Raw genomic sequence first — 16,760 nt, 5'->3', positions numbered from 1 at the left:
TATCTGAATACACATGACTAGTATATATAGTTTCAGAGATTGACCCTAGAATCCAATTACAGACAACAGCATTTACACGTTCCCATTTAGTGGCTTTAGATTTATCAGTACTTTCAAGAGTAATAGTACCATCCACAAAGCCCAATTTATTTCTAGCTTTAAGACCTCTAGACATAGCACTAAGCCACAATCGATAATTCTCATTACCAGTCAGCTTAACAGTTATAATAGACGTTACATTATTATCAGAAGGATGGACATATAAAGGATCATCAAAATCTACAGGAGTTTCCTTAGGAACACCACTCCCATCAGACGTTTCACCAGCCATCACAAGTAACAATCAAGAACCCAAATAGCAAAACAGATCACAAAAAAAACAACACTAGTGTTGACTTAAAGTCCAGATGGTCACCACAGTATGTCGGGGCCCAAGACAATCAACACAGTGTGAAAAAAAAAAACAAATCAGCTTCGAGAAGTAAAGAACAAATAACAGATGTACTCAAAACATCAAAGAATTCCAGATCTACAGCTAGAAAATAGAGAGAAGGGAACGAGAAACCCTCACAGTGCACTAGGCAAAAAGGAGGATGGACAACGTCGACTCCCTAAATCCGTTTCCTACAAGGGTTTATCAGTGATGAAATCTGAACCCAAGAGGATTATTTCAGATTAATAGGGATTGATCGACAACGTTGGAGAGTTTTAGTCAACTTCACAGGAACGCTTAGTCAGATCTCGAATCGCAGTATCCCTGAAAGATTAAACAAACAACTCGCAGTACCAAGATCTCAACAAATAGACTCTAGATTTAGGGGAATAAAACAAAAACCCTAGACTGAACTTATTTAATCGCAAAAAAAAAACAAAAAAAGAAAGTATACCTTTCACAGATCGTCCAAAGTAGAAACACGAAAAGACGAGCAAGAACAAGAAGCGACCGTCAGGATCAACGAAGACGAGCCTTACGCTCTGATACCATGTTAAAAAACTCACAAAACAAACTTCCCAACATCACCATTTCTCATATCATATTAAGATCAAGAAACAGGTGGTTTTCAATATACTTACAACTCAAAACTCACTACAAAAAACACTCAGATTGTCACTCAATCTAAACTATTTCTAATGATCAAAAGATGAGAGAAAAACAGAACTGATTACACAACCTCCTCTCTCACTCAAAATACAATGAATCAGATATATATCAAACTAACAACGAAGAACCCTTGAGAGATAAGACTGAGAGAAAATATCTAGACCTAACAACTTCTGTGAATTAATCTCCAGAACCTTCACTCCTCTATTTATATCTCGGATTGTATCCACAAATATAATCCGATCTATATACGACCCATATTCAACCCGCGTGTTTTAAACTTTATAACCTGCATACAACTTTCATCCTTCCAGAACACAACATTTACATAATATACCCTTCACAATTTTCTTTAAAATAAATATGAGATTGTAACAAAATAAATGCACATTTTCAACAATTTCTTTACCTTATTGCTTTGCTTAAGAGATCTTAAACACTCTCTCATTTGCTCAGATTTTGTAGCAGGCCTAATGGGCAGTGAACTCTATAATAAATAAAAAAAAAAAAAACAATATTCAAATTGTGAAGGAAAAATATTAATTTTTATTAAATGTTAAAATTTATAATATATAAAAATAATACATTCTTTTCCTCAACTACAGGTGCAGAAGGTACAAAATACAAAATAAATAAATAAATAAATAAAGTTACCGTTTTCTTTCATTTTCTTCCTCCATGCGTTTTGCTTCAAGTAGTTCCTTCCCAATTCGTATCCGCTCCTAAAGATAATTTTATGTTAAGTACATGATACAAAATGACGTAAATACCCTTCTACTTTATTAAAACTTAAAAGAGAAGAACATATTACACATTCTACTTGGAATATTGGATGAAATTATGTTAAGAGTTTCACAAACTGAAGGCCACTTTAAGAACCAAGAGTACAAATGGTATAATTTAACACAATTCTACAAAACTGAAATTAAGTTTTGAGATTATTTATCTTTCAAGAAAAAGAAATAATTACCTTCTCTCGTTCTCTTTCCATTCTCATCTTTCTTTTTGCGTGCTCGCTCCCTTAAACATAAGCAAAGACCAAAATATGAGTTAACTAAAGAAGTAAAATAAAAAAAATAAAAAACATTTTCAAAATTTTTAATAAACGGATAAAGAAAGAAGAATAAAAAAATTATACTTCGGTTCTTGTGCTTTTGCTTTTCTTTCTTCTGGTGTAAGAGAAGGCTTGGAAGGTTCTGATTTACTCTTCGCAGACACCTTAGCAAAGAGTAACATAAAACTTAGTAAAAAAAAGTAAGCTTGATAAATTATTTTCCCATTTGATACTATAAAGGCAAAAGAATTTTAAACAGATACATGTTAAGTATTAATAAACAGATTTCTTGGAATAAGAAATGTTAAATGAGTATGAGAGAAAGAGAGTAAGAGTACCAAAGGCATTTGATCTATGTCTGCATCTTCTTCATGTTCAACAATCCAATTTGCTGCAGCCTCAAGACTTGAGTTACCTAAATACAAATGTGTTAGATAAAAGCAATATGTAAAAGCTAGGCTAAAAACTAATCAGACAATACTAAGCTGAATGAATTCTTATAAAATACAAAGAACTGAAAACCACTTAAGTTTAGACAGCTGCTATATAGCAAAATTCCAATTCCATTACGTATAGCAACTTTAGTTAAATAGTACAGAAGCATGGATAGAAATAGTCTGGAAAGAAACCTTGAATCAAAGACTTCAGCCCACTCACCAGAGAAATGAAGTGCCCGAGTTGATCTTTCCTTTGAGAAACCCATTGATTCAAGCTCCTCTAGTAGCTTTAAGTCAACATCAGGAACAAACATTTCTAACAAAGAAACATGCAACATTTGAAGTCCTCAGTCGCAGCTAGAAGAGGTCGAAGGAAGAAATTGTTGGATAATTATGGGACCACTTCATAAATATGTACGATATATTATTAAATCCAGTTATTATCGTAAAAGTATAAATTGTTGATGGACCGATTTATAGAATATTTACTTACCTTGTGGGTTGAGTTCCCGGTTTGACTCAAGATCCTCAAGATCCCTTCCATCTCTCACATTAGAGTTTATCTTCATCTATAAATATATGTGATGAGGAACAAATAAAAAAAACACGAAAATACACTAAGAAATTCGTATGGTTCATTGCTGAGGGATTTTAGAGAGAGTTCTTGAGATCAACTAGAAAATTCTTCCTAGTCTCTAGATCCGAAAATCTCAATGGAAAAGGTATGTAATCACTCTTTCATGTTTAAGTTTTCTTTTAATTAGATTCGAGATTAAAGATCCAAAATTATGCTTCCGTGTTTTATGTTTTGGTTATGAAAATAACCAACAATTGGTATCAAAGCCTACTCGAATCTGTTATCAGAAATTTTGGGACGGTTTTAGTTCTTTTGATCATTCAACTAAAACATATTTGGATGTATATGTTTACTCTTCTTTCTTTTATCAGCATTTCTTGCTTGACTCGGTGATATGAGATTGTGATTGGTGTGTATTATATAGCCATTTTTCTGTTATATGTACTGAAAAATCACGGCAATAAGTGATCAAGAACTATCCTTCGTATTTTCCATTTACTTTTAACACAAGGTCCGGTTAATGTTTTTCTATTTAGTTTTAACACAAGGACCGGTTAATGTTTGTGAAGTAATTGTTTTGACAATGTCCATAAATGCATTATGAACTTAAAATGTGCCTTTCGGATTTAGACGACTTCTTAATTTAATAAACACCCATTTATGTTATGATTCTTTAAAACTAATGCATGTACATACGGTGATTATGAACCTTTTTTTTATACTCACCTTTAATTTTGGGTGTTATTATAATATTGAGGTATCCAAAGCTGTTAAAATATCACACATCATAGCTTATTATCAATGGGATTAGCAATTATTATCGTTTCTACAAATAATTGTTTTTGATTAATTTTAATCCAAATTAACAATTATTTGGAAGGGTTGATATTGATTTAATATTTAATATTAAAGAATCAAGTATTTATTTTCAAGAAAATTGTCAAATTTTCAATTTTCATATTAATCGGCTTGTATAATGGGATTAGCAAATTTGGTCTTTATAAAATTCTTATCTGAGGATTCTTAAATTTATTTATGTTGTGTTATCTTGTTTATTTTTAAACAAGTATATACTATTTTTTTAAACTATTATCGAGAAAAGATTTGAAGAATTTTGGTTGTCTATAAATTCAATTATGATATTATTTTCATAGTAAATTAACTAACACAATATATCACCAAAGTGATCACTTTTGTGAAAATTAATTTACGATAAATTTAAATATATTTTGTTTATGTGTTTGTTAATGCGGATATTAATCGATCCAAAGATAGGTTAATATTTGGCCGGATAAACACATGTTTGATGATAAATATGTGACAACTTTTAGGTTACATGTCATTAATTAGTCAATCCAAAGAGGGACTTGTTAATTGGCATGATATATTGTCAATTCTTATTATCAAAATTTTATAGTTTATGTGTTTATTAATGCGGGTATTAGTCGACCCAAAGGTAGACTAATATTTGGTCAAATAAACACATATGTGGTGATAAACATGTGACGATTTTTTGGTTTCATATGATTAATAAGTCAATCCAAAGAGGGGCTTGTTAATTGACATGATTTATTATCAATGTTTATCTCTAAAATAAAGATATCTCTTGCAAGTTAGTATTACTGTCCAAAGACTTGATATTAATGTTGTGTTGATACCTTGTAAAAATGTCATAAATTGAAATTATTGATTACGGTTTATGGATTAATGAGCATAAAAGTAGATTTACCTATATTCTCAAAACAGAAATTTGAATTATGGTATTATACCTGTTAACATTGATCACAATTATGATTCTTACTCAATGAGATTAACTTTAAGGAATGCAATGAGGACATTATGTTAGTTCTCAATTGCGTGGATATTGACCATTCATTTTGGATAGAGCAACATTCTTTGAGGATGTTGAGTTTGGGGGAGAAACAAGGTTAAAACATTGTCCTTAAGGATGAATCAATCTTGATTCCTATTATTGCTTTTGATAGTATGCAAATTATGAATCAGTGATCGACAATGTTTTTCAATCTCCTATTTTGAATACACAAACTCAACAACCTCAACTTTGGATATCCTATGCGTGGTACCACATTTTTCATCAATTTATTATCTCTTTTGGTTTTGGGGTAAATACAGTAGATGATTTTGTGTATCACAAATTAAGTGGGAGTAAATTTATCTTTCTGGTCTTGGGCAGATATCTACGCAACTCAAGTTTGGATCATAAGAAAGCAACCAAATAGATTTTGATATATCTATATATAACAAAAGGCCATATGCTCAACTATAGGAAATTCAGATGTTTTGGAGATCATTTTTATTAAGAATATGATTTATTAGATGCCAAAATGGTTACTGATCCATATCAGGATACTTTTACATTTTAGCATGATGAGCCATTTCATGGAATAGACTTAGGTAGTTTCTTCCATAATGGCAGCATAATTTGTAGCATGGAACATGGTTGCGGAAATTTGTCATGATGCTACACATTATTGGTATTAAAAGAACACTAAAGTTGTGATAATAAGTCAGCCAGGTTATATTCCAATAACAGAAGTTATATTAAGTCAAAGCATATTGACATCAAGTTTCATTCTGTTAACACAATAATGCAAATGGAAATATATATAGCACATATGAACAAATTCCATGAAAGCGGATCCGCTCATAAAGGGATTACCTCCCTAGGTCTTTCATGAGCATACTACACACGTTGGTGTGATATTTGGTTTTAGTGGGAGTTTTATGGTGCTTTATGTTTTGTTTAAGATTAATTATGTTTTTCTGTACAGAATTAAGAATTTGGTCAACTCCATTATTAGTTGCACTTATTTGAAGTTTGATCTCACTTCAATATCAAGAGGAACTCGTTGTAAATCTATTTAGATTTTAAAACCACACATCATGTTTAATCTATGTCGTTAGTTATATATGTATATGTGACCATTGATAGGTTTAGTTACGTAAATTGTAACGAAGGCCGCTTTGATCCTATACTATTATGATTAGTGGACAAGATTGTTTAAGGGTACCAATGTTATAATAACATTCATTAAAGTGCTTATACAGTTATACGTACATTTATATATTCGTGGTCCAGTGGGAGATTGTTGGATAATTATGGGACCACTTCATAAATATGTACGATATATTATTAAATCCAGTTATTATGGTAAAAGTATAAATTGTTGATGGACCGATTTATAGAATATTTACTTACCTTGTGGGTTGAGTTCCCGGTTTGACTCAAGATCCTCAAGATCCCTTCCATCTCTCTCATTAGAGTTTATCTCCATCTATAAATATATGTGATGAGGAACAAATTAAAAAAAAAACACGAAAATACACTAAGAAATTCGTATGGTTCATTGCTGAGGGATTTTAGAGAGAGTTCTTGAGATCAACTAGAAAGCTCTTCCTAGTCTCTAGATCCGAAAATCTCAATGGAAAAGGTATGTAATCATTCTTTCATGTTTAAGTTTTCTTTTAATTAGATTCGAGATTAAAGATCCAAAATTATGCTTCCGTGTTTTATGTTTTGGTTATGAAAATAACCAACAGAAATCCCATCCTTCTCCAAATTCTTTGATTCTGTCCCTTTATTCATATTATAGAATTCAAACAGTCTATCCCCCAAGCTAGGTTGACCATCATTTGATTTAATCAATATATCAATGCATGGGATTTACCCAAAAGATTATCCCAATCTCGGACTGTGTCATCCTCACCAACTTGAGACTCAAACATAATATTCGTGTAAAAGCAACAAACAAAAAAAAAAACAAGTTTCATTAGATATGGCAGTAACTATGAAAGAAGAGGATGCATGAAATGGAACAGAAACAGAAATAGAAAGACTGCCTTGGTAAGCATTTCCTGAGGTATGATTTTGGGCTTTTTCTTGTTTATGGTGTGCGATGTCTGGTGGCGATGGCGATGGAGAGGACACTCTAGGGTTAGGGCCTGCAGTTAATAGTGTCCAATGGTGGCAGCGAGATAGAGTTAGGGTTTCTAGGTAGAAGCGGGGCTGCAGATGACGACTGAAGGTAACGACAACGTCAGCAGGGTGGCGATAGCGCGACTATAGGAGGGTGGTGGTAATGGAAGCCTATCGGAGGTTGAAGAAAGTGAGGAGGTAGACGGAATAGATTTGGAAGAAGCTTTTGGAAGAAACGATGGCTGTTAGTGTCCGGAGGGTATTAGGGTTTTCCACGAGAAGCTACGACCGTACGTTATAATGATACGTGCATTGTAAGCTTAATATATTGTACATGGTGTTATAAAATATATACCTCTTAATTTTCAAAACATGGGCAATGTGTTTAATAATATAGTTAATATATATATATATATATATATATATATATATATATATATATATATATATATATATATATATATATATATATATAGAGGATATAGATCCGGTAAGAAATTTTTTTTGGTAGGAAGGTAAGAAGTTTTTTTTCTACATATTTTTTTGACAAACAAAAGAAATGAATCACTAGATGATTCACAAGAAAAAATTCCCAAAAAAACATCTTTATGATTCATTTTTAAGTAAATTAAGAAAAAATTCACTTTTGTGACAATTTTAGTAAATAACAACAAAATCATTGTATAAATGAATCATCGAGATGTTTTTTTGAGAATTTTTTTTTGTGAATCATCTTACAAATGAATCATCTAATAATTCATTTTGTTTGTTCGCGAAAAAAATATGTAGAAAAAAAACTTCTTACCTTCCTACCAAAAATTTCCTTCTTATTTGATCTTGACTATATATATATATATATATATATATATATATATATATATATATATATATATATATATATATATATATATACTAGCCGTTTACCTGCGCCAAGCGACGGGTGCGATTAACTTTCTTTCAGAAATTAGTTTCCCCTAAACAAAAAAAATACTAAATCGGTAAATAAATAGACCTGATGAACCAAACGCAAAAATGACTTCTTATTGCTCGAAGGTAGAGGTTTAGGTGATAATCAAAGATGGAGAGGCACTGATTTGGATGTGTCTTCAATTTTATATGACCTATGAAGATAATCTGCCGAGATATGGGGAAACAACGAGATAAGGAATGAGCCAGGTCAAAACAATAACACCTTAATAACAAGGGCGATAAGATTCATTTGAAACAATAATGCCCAATTCAACTCATTCAAGAAGTCAGATTTGATCTAACCGATTCATTTGATTTTGATCAATTTAAAAGCTGAAATTGAGAAAAGGTTGGTTTAACATTTGTTGACTGATTCACGGATAAGATCTGATTGCATAAACTTGTTGTATATTATGTTTTAAGGATTGTACCATGTTGACTCATTCTAGTCAAAGAATATGATTTTTTTTAAAATTTAAATCATCTATATTGGGTAAGATAAGGATGTATGTTTGAATGTTTCAATATTAATTTTACATTTGTACTTAATGCATTGTATTTTGTAATTTGTTGATAAATGTTTGTACATTGAGCTGAAAGGTTTGGACGTCTTAAATCTATTTTTAGAAATAGTAAGGTTATATATATATATATATATATATATATATATATATATATATATATATATATATATATATATATATATATATATATATATATATATATATATATATATATATATATATATATATATATATATATACTATTCGTTTTTATGTATTATTCAATATTCATCAAACTAATTTCCATTTACTTAAATAACACTAAATGTTAATAATAAGATTAATAATTGGTTGTTATATAGTATCATTATATAACATCAAGTTATTATTTACGATTCTATAGTATACAAGATTTTAAAAACCAAAACAGACCAACCGATCAGTTAAAACGGGAATGCTGAAAAACCGTAATAAACTATAAGTAATATTTAATCGAAACGGTTCAAAACCAATTAATTCAACATGTAAAAAATCTTACTATGGTAGAAATATTTAGCCTGAATTGGCCTGAACAAGCCATATGATCTTATAACGTTAAATCGCAATAACGTTTTATAAGTCATAACTATTTTTTTCTTTTTAATTTTATTAATTATTTTTCTGTAACTAATTAAGTACATATATAAGTTCGTGTTCGAAAATGTTATACATACCTTTTTGTTTCTTAGATTTTTAATTTTTCATATTTGTATTTGTATTTTATTTTTGGAGATTGTTTATATTATATAATTTTATATTTAGTTAATGATTTAATTACAACATCTTCTAATTATTATGGACTAATTTTACTAATTAAACATCGAACCGATAAAACGGTCGCTACGATTTTCAAATTATTGATAGGTTAAGCTACATATAAACTAATTTTTATTTTAGATAACGAAATTACTTACATATTAACATATAATACTTTTTTATTAAAAGTTGACAAATAATATTATTTTACAAAAAAAAAAAAAAAAAAACTAAACGTACATTATCTTGTTCACACTTTACAAAATGAATTTGATGCAAATATATGTCTTCGAAAATTTAATAAATAAGAAGCATAATACTTGTAATTGATATATTATTTTTTTTAAAAAGTTTTTTTAAAGGGAACTTACCGGCAGGAGTTTCCTGACTAGCTTTCGCGCACCGACTAATCCTCCGCTGCGAACATGAGACTATGTCTCATGCCTTGGAGTCACTGCAGATGAACCTTCATGGCCATAAGGGTTGAGTAGTGTCAAGATTTGAACATGAGTTAATAGGTTATCCACCGTATCTTTTACATGTCTTACCAAATAAGGGTTGTGGTTTAAAAAAAAAAATAATCCATAAATATGATAAAGCTTTGTATATAGGGAAGTGATATATCCACTGCCAATTTTGATTCGTCCACGAATTATATAAAGAATAGACGAATGTGCCCTTTATTAGTATTTAAGTGTAATTATGGTAGATATTAGTATTTAATATCATGTTTAATCCTTTTGTAATAAATAAAATAGTAAATTGACCCACTTTTTTAATCTTTGCTACTCTTCCCCCTCACCGGATACCTTCTCCTTCATCTTTCGTACGCCCAAGTTAGAGACCTTAAACTCACACCCAAACCCTCGCCGGAAACCGCTCCCTCTGCCGCCACCTGCAAAATCGACAACCACCTTTCGAAATACGATTTGTTGGTCCATGGGGTTTAAAGGTTTCAAGATTCGATTTGCAAAAGAGTTCCGATCTAGTGCTTTCTATCGGCCGAGTAAGGCTTCAGATCTAGTGCTTTCCGTCGGCCAGATGGGAGGGTTTCTTGAAACCAGCGGATGGGCGGTGGTGGGAGGGCCTTTTGGAGAGAGCTTCATCCCCGAATGGAATCAACCAGAGATGGGTGTTTCTGTAGAAGTTCCGACGATACTTGTATTTTTTTATTGGGCAAAAAGGGGAGGTTTTTTGAGGACCACAAAAGACGAAGGAGGCAAGGAGTAAGAAGATGCACTTGGGTTGCAGGTCTCCGGCGTGGGTAAAGATGAAATGTGAAGGAAAGGGTATCAAATGGTGGGGGCGGATCTGGTGGGATAAAGGGTTAACTGATTAAATACTTGATTTATTGCAAAAGAATTAAAATAGATATAGTGTATCAATATAGACCATAATTACGCTCTAAATATAAAGAAGGGCATCATTGTCAATTTGTTTATAAAATCCGTGGATGAATGGAGTGCCTCGTGGTTCCTTGAGTGCCAGTCGCAGAGAGGAATGCCATCAATTAGGGCGATATCAATTATGTCATATCCGAAAGAAATTCCTGAAATAAATAAAGAATTCTGTCACTTCAAGAAAGAAAGAAGAAATTCCATCAATAATTGTCAAATCCTAAATTCAGCCTTCACTGATAGATTGATTTGGAAGACTGTCGTTGCGTTTGGTTCAAAAGGCATGGTTTTCAGTATGTCTCCAGATAGTCCCCCCACTAGTCTGGGTAGCTAGTGAGTTGTTCTTTTGGGCGGGAAGCAGTTTCCCGGATGGAAAAGTTCGACCGATAGGGAGAGACGGCGTTGGTGAGGGGCGCAGTAACAAAAATGTATTGTTTTGGGGTATATCAAGGTTCGGTCTCTGATTCATATTTCGTCGACCAATCCCTCCCAATTCACATCTTTGTTGAAAGAATTTTTTTTGTAAATCCTTAGAGAAGGATTCAGAAAATACCCGATCTCCCTCTACACAAGCAAATTGTTGATAAAACTCCAAAATAACATTTTCTTTTGACCCTATTTGTTTTTTTATCATTCAGAAAAGACAAAAAATAATTCAGGATAACAAACATTCTCTAGAGTTTCTCTTATATCCAACCCCACAGCTAACAATAGAACTAGAATAAATAGTTTTTGTTGCCTACTCACGCGAACCCATATCCTTGTTTTTCTATCGATCTCTAGAAAAGAACCGTGGAATTATCACCCCCCCTTATATATATATATATATATATATATATATATATATATATATATATATATATATATATATATATATATATATATATATATATATATATATATATATATATATATATATATATAAAAGTAAACCCCATTACCTAGAATTTGAGGTAAGTGACTTTGCTGGGAAGCTTAGGAATTATCTTTGAATTTTGAGGATTTTTCAATGAATTTTGTGATTTTACATTTTCCCACTCAACAAAAAGGCATTATGGATTCTTAGTTTTTGGATCTAGACTCAATTCTTCCGACGCTTCTTCCGGAAGGAATCTTTTTTTTTTTATTATTATTTTTTTTTTGGAATCCCCTTATCTCTATCATCTCTTTTTGATGAAAAACTCCTCCACAAATAAACCAGGTCCTTTTTATTTATTTAATTTATTTTATTTTTTATTTTATTTAATTTAAAGGTATGTTATCCCTCATTTAGACCCTCTTGTTCCAACTCCCAAAGCTTCTTCCCGAAGGAATTCCCCTCAAATAAAACCCATGCTTTAAAAATTAAGCAAAACGAGGAACGTGAATTAATGTGCCACCGTTTGAAAAGTCGTCTCTTCACCTACACGCTTCCATTCACCTCCAAGACGCTTCCTTACTTTCTCACTACACTACTACGTTCGTCACCTCTCTCTACCCAACAACCCAATATTGTTTGCACCCCACATTCTAATTTACGTTTCGATAACTGATAATCCATCTGCCTCTATCATTGGTTTTACAAGCAGCTTTAAAGGGTATTGTTTGATTTGTTTTTCATTCAGCCAGGTGACTTCGTGGATAAATCTTTATTTTAATGGTGGTTTATTTTCTGTTTCTGATTCTCAGGTCCTGAAGTCATAAGGGTTTTGAAATTTCAACTGGTGATTTCATTTATTCGTCCTAATAAACTATTCCGTCATTCCAAATTTTCGTTTTTAATGAGAAATCATCTGACTATAAGCGTTTCTATTGCTTTTTTTTATTCAGGAAAGAAATCTATAATCTGAAACCTCTCTGTAATAAGGACTCCCCCGTATATTCATCATCAACAAAGATCCTCTTGGTTTGTTTTCTGATATACTTTTTGTGTTTTCTGTCTCTAAAAAATATTGTTAATTGTTCCAAAAATTAGATTTTTATTTTATTGCATTTCATAAAAGGAAAACAGAAAAAAAATATACTTCCTGTTTCAATTTTTGTGTTGCTGCATCTTCTTACCCCAATTAGCTCTTCGGTTTTAGCTTTTTTCCAGCTTTTAAAATTAATATGGGGGATCGTTCTGTTATTTCGGGTAGAAAACGAGGCCCTCTAGGTTCAACTGATAGATATGGAGATAAGAAGCATAAAGCCATAATTATGCTCAACTCAAAAAAAGAAGTAATGAATGATAAAACTGAAAATAAAAATATTGTCATAGGAGATGTATACCACCGGAAGCAGTATAGAAGAGAAACCATTATAAGATGGAGGGAAAAGAGAGGTAAATGTCCTATAATATGTTCTCATTTTCTTGACAAGAGGCAGTATAGGAGAGAAACTATTATAAGATGGAAGTTAAACAGAAATAATCATACAAGTGCATCAAAGTTTGCCATTTCTATTTCGGGTGAGACCTCAAAAGTATTTTCTGATGTTTTAATTGACAAGAACCAATACAAGAAAGAAGCTATTGAACGATGGAAGAAAAAGAAAAGTAAACGTACACCGAGTTGTTTGGCTTATGAGAAAGCAAAACGAAATACAACTGCTTCAGCTGAGACGTCAGCTATTTCGGGTCCACCTTTGGATCTACTTCCGAATGTTTTAATGGACAAGAAGCAGTACAGGAGAGCAGCCATTGACAGATGGAAGAAAAAGACAACTAAAAAAAGAGTTTTTTTGCCACCGAGTTGTTTGGCTAATGATAAAGCATTAAAAAAATCAATTAATGTAGGTAAGACGGGTTATATGAGAAGACAGCTTAATAATAGGATAGGCAAACATTTGTTACAACAAGTCCCCTTTGCTTCTGATGTCCTTCCTGACGTCCGCCGTTGTCGTTATTGTGATGCTGTCAAATTTTATTCAGAAACAGCTAATTTTTGTTGTCTAGATGGTCGTGTTGTTTTGTCAAATAATGAGCTCCCACTTTTGATGCAAGATCTATTGACTTCAACATCAAAAGAAGCTATCTCATTTAGGACATATATTAGAACATACAACAACCACTTTGCTTTTACTTCTTTTGGGGTTACAGCAGATAATGAACTCAGTAAAAGAAATAAAGGAATTTACACTTTTAGAGTTCAAGGTCAGGTTTATCATTTTATAAACGACTTGTCGCCTAAGGAAAATGATTCCAAAAATTTACAATTGTACTTTCATGACACTGATAATGAGTTGGAAAATCGTTTGTCGGATTCTCCGCGCTTATGTATAGACTTGATTGCGAAATGTGTTGAATATCTGAAAGATAATCCGTATGCTCGTTTTTTTAGAAATTTAAGGGATGTTCCAAACTTAGATGAATGTAAGATTATTCTTAAGACTATTCCGGGACAGGATCAAAGGGTTTTTAACAAACCAGAAGTTTCTCAAGTAGCTGCTATTTGGATTGAAGGTCAAGAGAACGGAGAACACGGTCGGAGAAGCATTGAAGTTAAGTTACACAGTGAATGCTCCAGGAGTGTTCAATATTACTATGGTTGTTACGATCCTTTGCAATATCCTTTGATGTTCCCATTTGGAGAGCTTGGTTGGCATCAACATATTCCCAAAAAGAAAGACGTTGAAAGGGGAAATGGAAGGAATGTTGTTTCCACAGTAGAAAAGCTTATCTCACCTGTAACTGCTACCAGTGCTGAATACCTTTTGGATATGGAAGAAAATGGTAAATATTCATTTTCACTTTTTTCTTGTTGCTTCTATCTATCATCATTATGTTTTTTTATTTATTATTTTTTTTCACAGTTTTGGCCAAGAATTCTGAAAGTTCAAAGTACGTTTCGGTTAAGGAATATTATGCTTACAAACTTCAAATTCGTAGGCATGATAAGTCCTACTTGCTGCAATTTGGTCGGCTGTTACAACAATACATAGTTGATAGCTATGTTAAATTAGAGACGCAAAGATTAGCTTTTTTTAGGACACAACAAGCTGATATACGACAAGAGTTTTTACAAGGAATTGTAGACGCTATGGCAAGTGGTGAAAGTGAAGCTTAGCTATTGGTAGACGTGTCGTTCTACCAGCAACGTTTATTGGTGGACCAAGAAATATGAGACGGAAATATATAGATGCTATGGCGTTAGTCCAGAAATTTGGTAAACCGGACCTTTTTTTGACCTTAACATGTAATCCTAATTGGCCCGAGATTAGACAACACATGATGACTCATGAAGAGACACATAACAGAGCTGATTTGGTTGTCAGGGTTTTCCACGCAAAACTCGAGTTGTTCAAGAATGAAATTTTAAAGAAAAATATCTTTGGAAAAGTAGCTGCCTATACTTATGTCATAGAATTCCAGAAGAGAGGTTTGCCACATGCACACTTTTTGCTCATACTTGAACATGATTTTAAGATGTACGAACCTAAGGAGTATGATGAGATTGTTTGTGCTGAATTACCAGATGAACATTCCAATCCTCATCTACATAAGATGGTTGTGAAACACATGCTTCATGGTCCATGTGGTGACCTAAATCTAAAAAATGTTTGTATGAAAAATGGAACTTGCAAGAACTCATATCCAAAAGAATTTTGTCATGAGACAACTCAGACTAATGATGCATATCCTACATATCGTAGACGTAATAATGGAGTTAGTGTCATAGTTAGGGGTGCTAAACTTGATAATAGATGGGTTGTTCCTTACAATGCTTATTTGTTGTGTAAATTTGATTGTCATGTTAATATAGAAATATGCTCTACAATAAAAGCTGTAAAATATATATATAAATATATATGTAAGGGATGTGATAAAATAAGTTTTGCTGTTACTTCTAATTACAATTCTGAGTGTATCGATGAAATCCAACAATTTCAATCAGGTAGGTGGATTTCTGCTCCCGAAGGAGCATGGAGAATATACAGATTTCTTTTAGGTGATATTAAACCAGCGGTTATCCATTTGGCTCTTCATTTGGAAAATTATCAACCGATAACTTTCAATAAAAGACAACGATTGAGTGATATAACAAAAAATCCTGATCGCAAAAAAACAATGCTTACTGAGTTTTTTTTTAACAATGCTACAGATAGATATGCACAAAAACTGAATTTGACATATGTGCAGTATCCAGATCATTTTACATGGAAAGGTGCCAAGAAAATGTGGTCACCCAGACAATCAGAGAGGTCAATAGGCCGAATAGTTATTGCACATCCGAGCGAAGGTGAAAGATATTACCTTAGGATTCTGTTGTCAAAAATCCGTTGTCCTAAATCATATGATGATTTGAAATTTTTTAATGGACTCAAAGTTGCCACGTTTCGTGAATCGGCGTTGCTCTGTGGATATTTGATTGATGACAATAGTCAACAGTTGTGTTTGCAGGAGGCATCCATTTTCCATATGCCATATGAGTTACGAAGACTATTTGCAACCATCCTTGTTTACACGTGTCCAAATAATCCCCACCAACTGTGGTCATCTTTTGAAGACATGATGTTGGAAGATCTTGTAAATTCCAACAAATACACACATAGAGAGGCGAGAAAGCATGCGCTACAACAGGTTGATTTCTTCCTTCAATCAATTGGAAGGCAGCTTCATGAATTTGATGTGCTACCCCATGATTTTTCGTACAATGATTTACAGGATGAAACAAGAGATATTAGAGCAGAAAAAGTATAATTGTATCTGAGGCTGATTTGAGAGCAATAGAAAACTTGAATGAAAAACAGAGAATAGCATTCAATGAAATTATTGAAAGAGTCAACTGTAAGAAAAGTGGAGCATTTTTTATACATAATATGATGTTCCCTTTGTTTTAATTAATATTAAGGTGATAATTTTCAATATAAAGGGTCTGAATCCGATTAAGACTCAAAAAACGTTGAGTGCTGCGAGGGACAATTCTCATACAATCGTCAAATAAAAAATGTATTGGGTTAAAAAAAATGAATGGGCTGGGCTTGGCTAAACCAGGTTACATAACATACTAAGCTAACAAAGATAGCTTAA

General features: G+C 32.3%; 2 protein-coding genes across 2 annotated transcripts; one reads left to right on the top strand and one right to left on the bottom strand.

Moving 5' to 3' along the window:
• Positions 1-481: 481 nt before the first annotated feature.
• Positions 482-16,534, bottom strand: LOC111896229 (uncharacterized). The gene is made up of 9 exons (XM_052769395.1): positions 15,984-16,534; positions 9,746-9,840; positions 3,087-3,162; positions 2,814-2,909; positions 2,495-2,571; positions 2,241-2,320; positions 2,073-2,122; positions 1,757-1,824; positions 482-1,589 (listed from the first exon to the last, which is right to left on the bottom strand). Exons 3-8 carry the CDS (start codon positions 3,160-3,162, stop codon positions 1,793-1,795), a joined length of 411 nt encoding a protein of 136 aa, XP_052625355.1. The 5' UTR covers positions 9,746-9,840; positions 15,984-16,534; the 3' UTR covers positions 482-1,589; positions 1,757-1,792.
• On the top strand, positions 11,892-15,068 carry LOC111896238 (uncharacterized). Its single transcript, XM_023892248.3, has 4 exons — positions 11,892-12,348; positions 12,440-12,474; positions 12,581-14,462; positions 14,543-15,068. The coding sequence occupies exons 3-4, from the start codon at positions 12,860-12,862 to the stop codon at positions 14,794-14,796; spliced, it is 1,857 nt and encodes a 618-aa protein (XP_023748016.2). The 5' UTR covers positions 11,892-12,348; positions 12,440-12,474; positions 12,581-12,859; the 3' UTR covers positions 14,797-15,068.
• Positions 16,535-16,760: the final 226 nt, after the last annotated feature.

The sequence above is a fragment of the Lactuca sativa genome, chromosome 3 (genome assembly GCF_002870075.4).
Source record: "Lactuca sativa cultivar Salinas chromosome 3, Lsat_Salinas_v11, whole genome shotgun sequence".
Lineage (NCBI taxonomy): Eukaryota > Viridiplantae > Streptophyta > Magnoliopsida > Asterales > Asteraceae > Lactuca > Lactuca sativa.
This window is presented reverse-complemented; position numbering and strand designations above follow the sequence as displayed.

Bases quoted from the DNA above. Each gene is read 5' to 3' on its own strand.
- LOC111896229 (XM_052769395.1), bottom strand. From the start codon at position 3,162: ATGAAGATAAACTCTAATGTGAGAGATGGAAGGGATCTTGAGGATCTT. The intron at 2,572-2,813 runs GTGAGTGGGCTG...ATTTGTATTTAG, and splicing joins TCGGGCACTTCATTTCTCTG to GTAACTCAAGTCTTGAGGCT. The intron at 1,825-2,072 runs GTAATTATTTCT...AATTATCTTTAG, and splicing joins TGGAAAGAGAACGAGAGAAG to GAGCGGATACGAATTGGGAA.
- LOC111896238 (XM_023892248.3), top strand. From the start codon at position 12,860: ATGGGGGATCGTTCTGTTATTTCGGGTAGAAAACGAGGCCCTCTAGGT. The intron at 14,463-14,542 runs GTAAATATTCAT...TTTTTTTCACAG, and splicing joins TTTGGATATGGAAGAAAATG to TTTTGGCCAAGAATTCTGAA.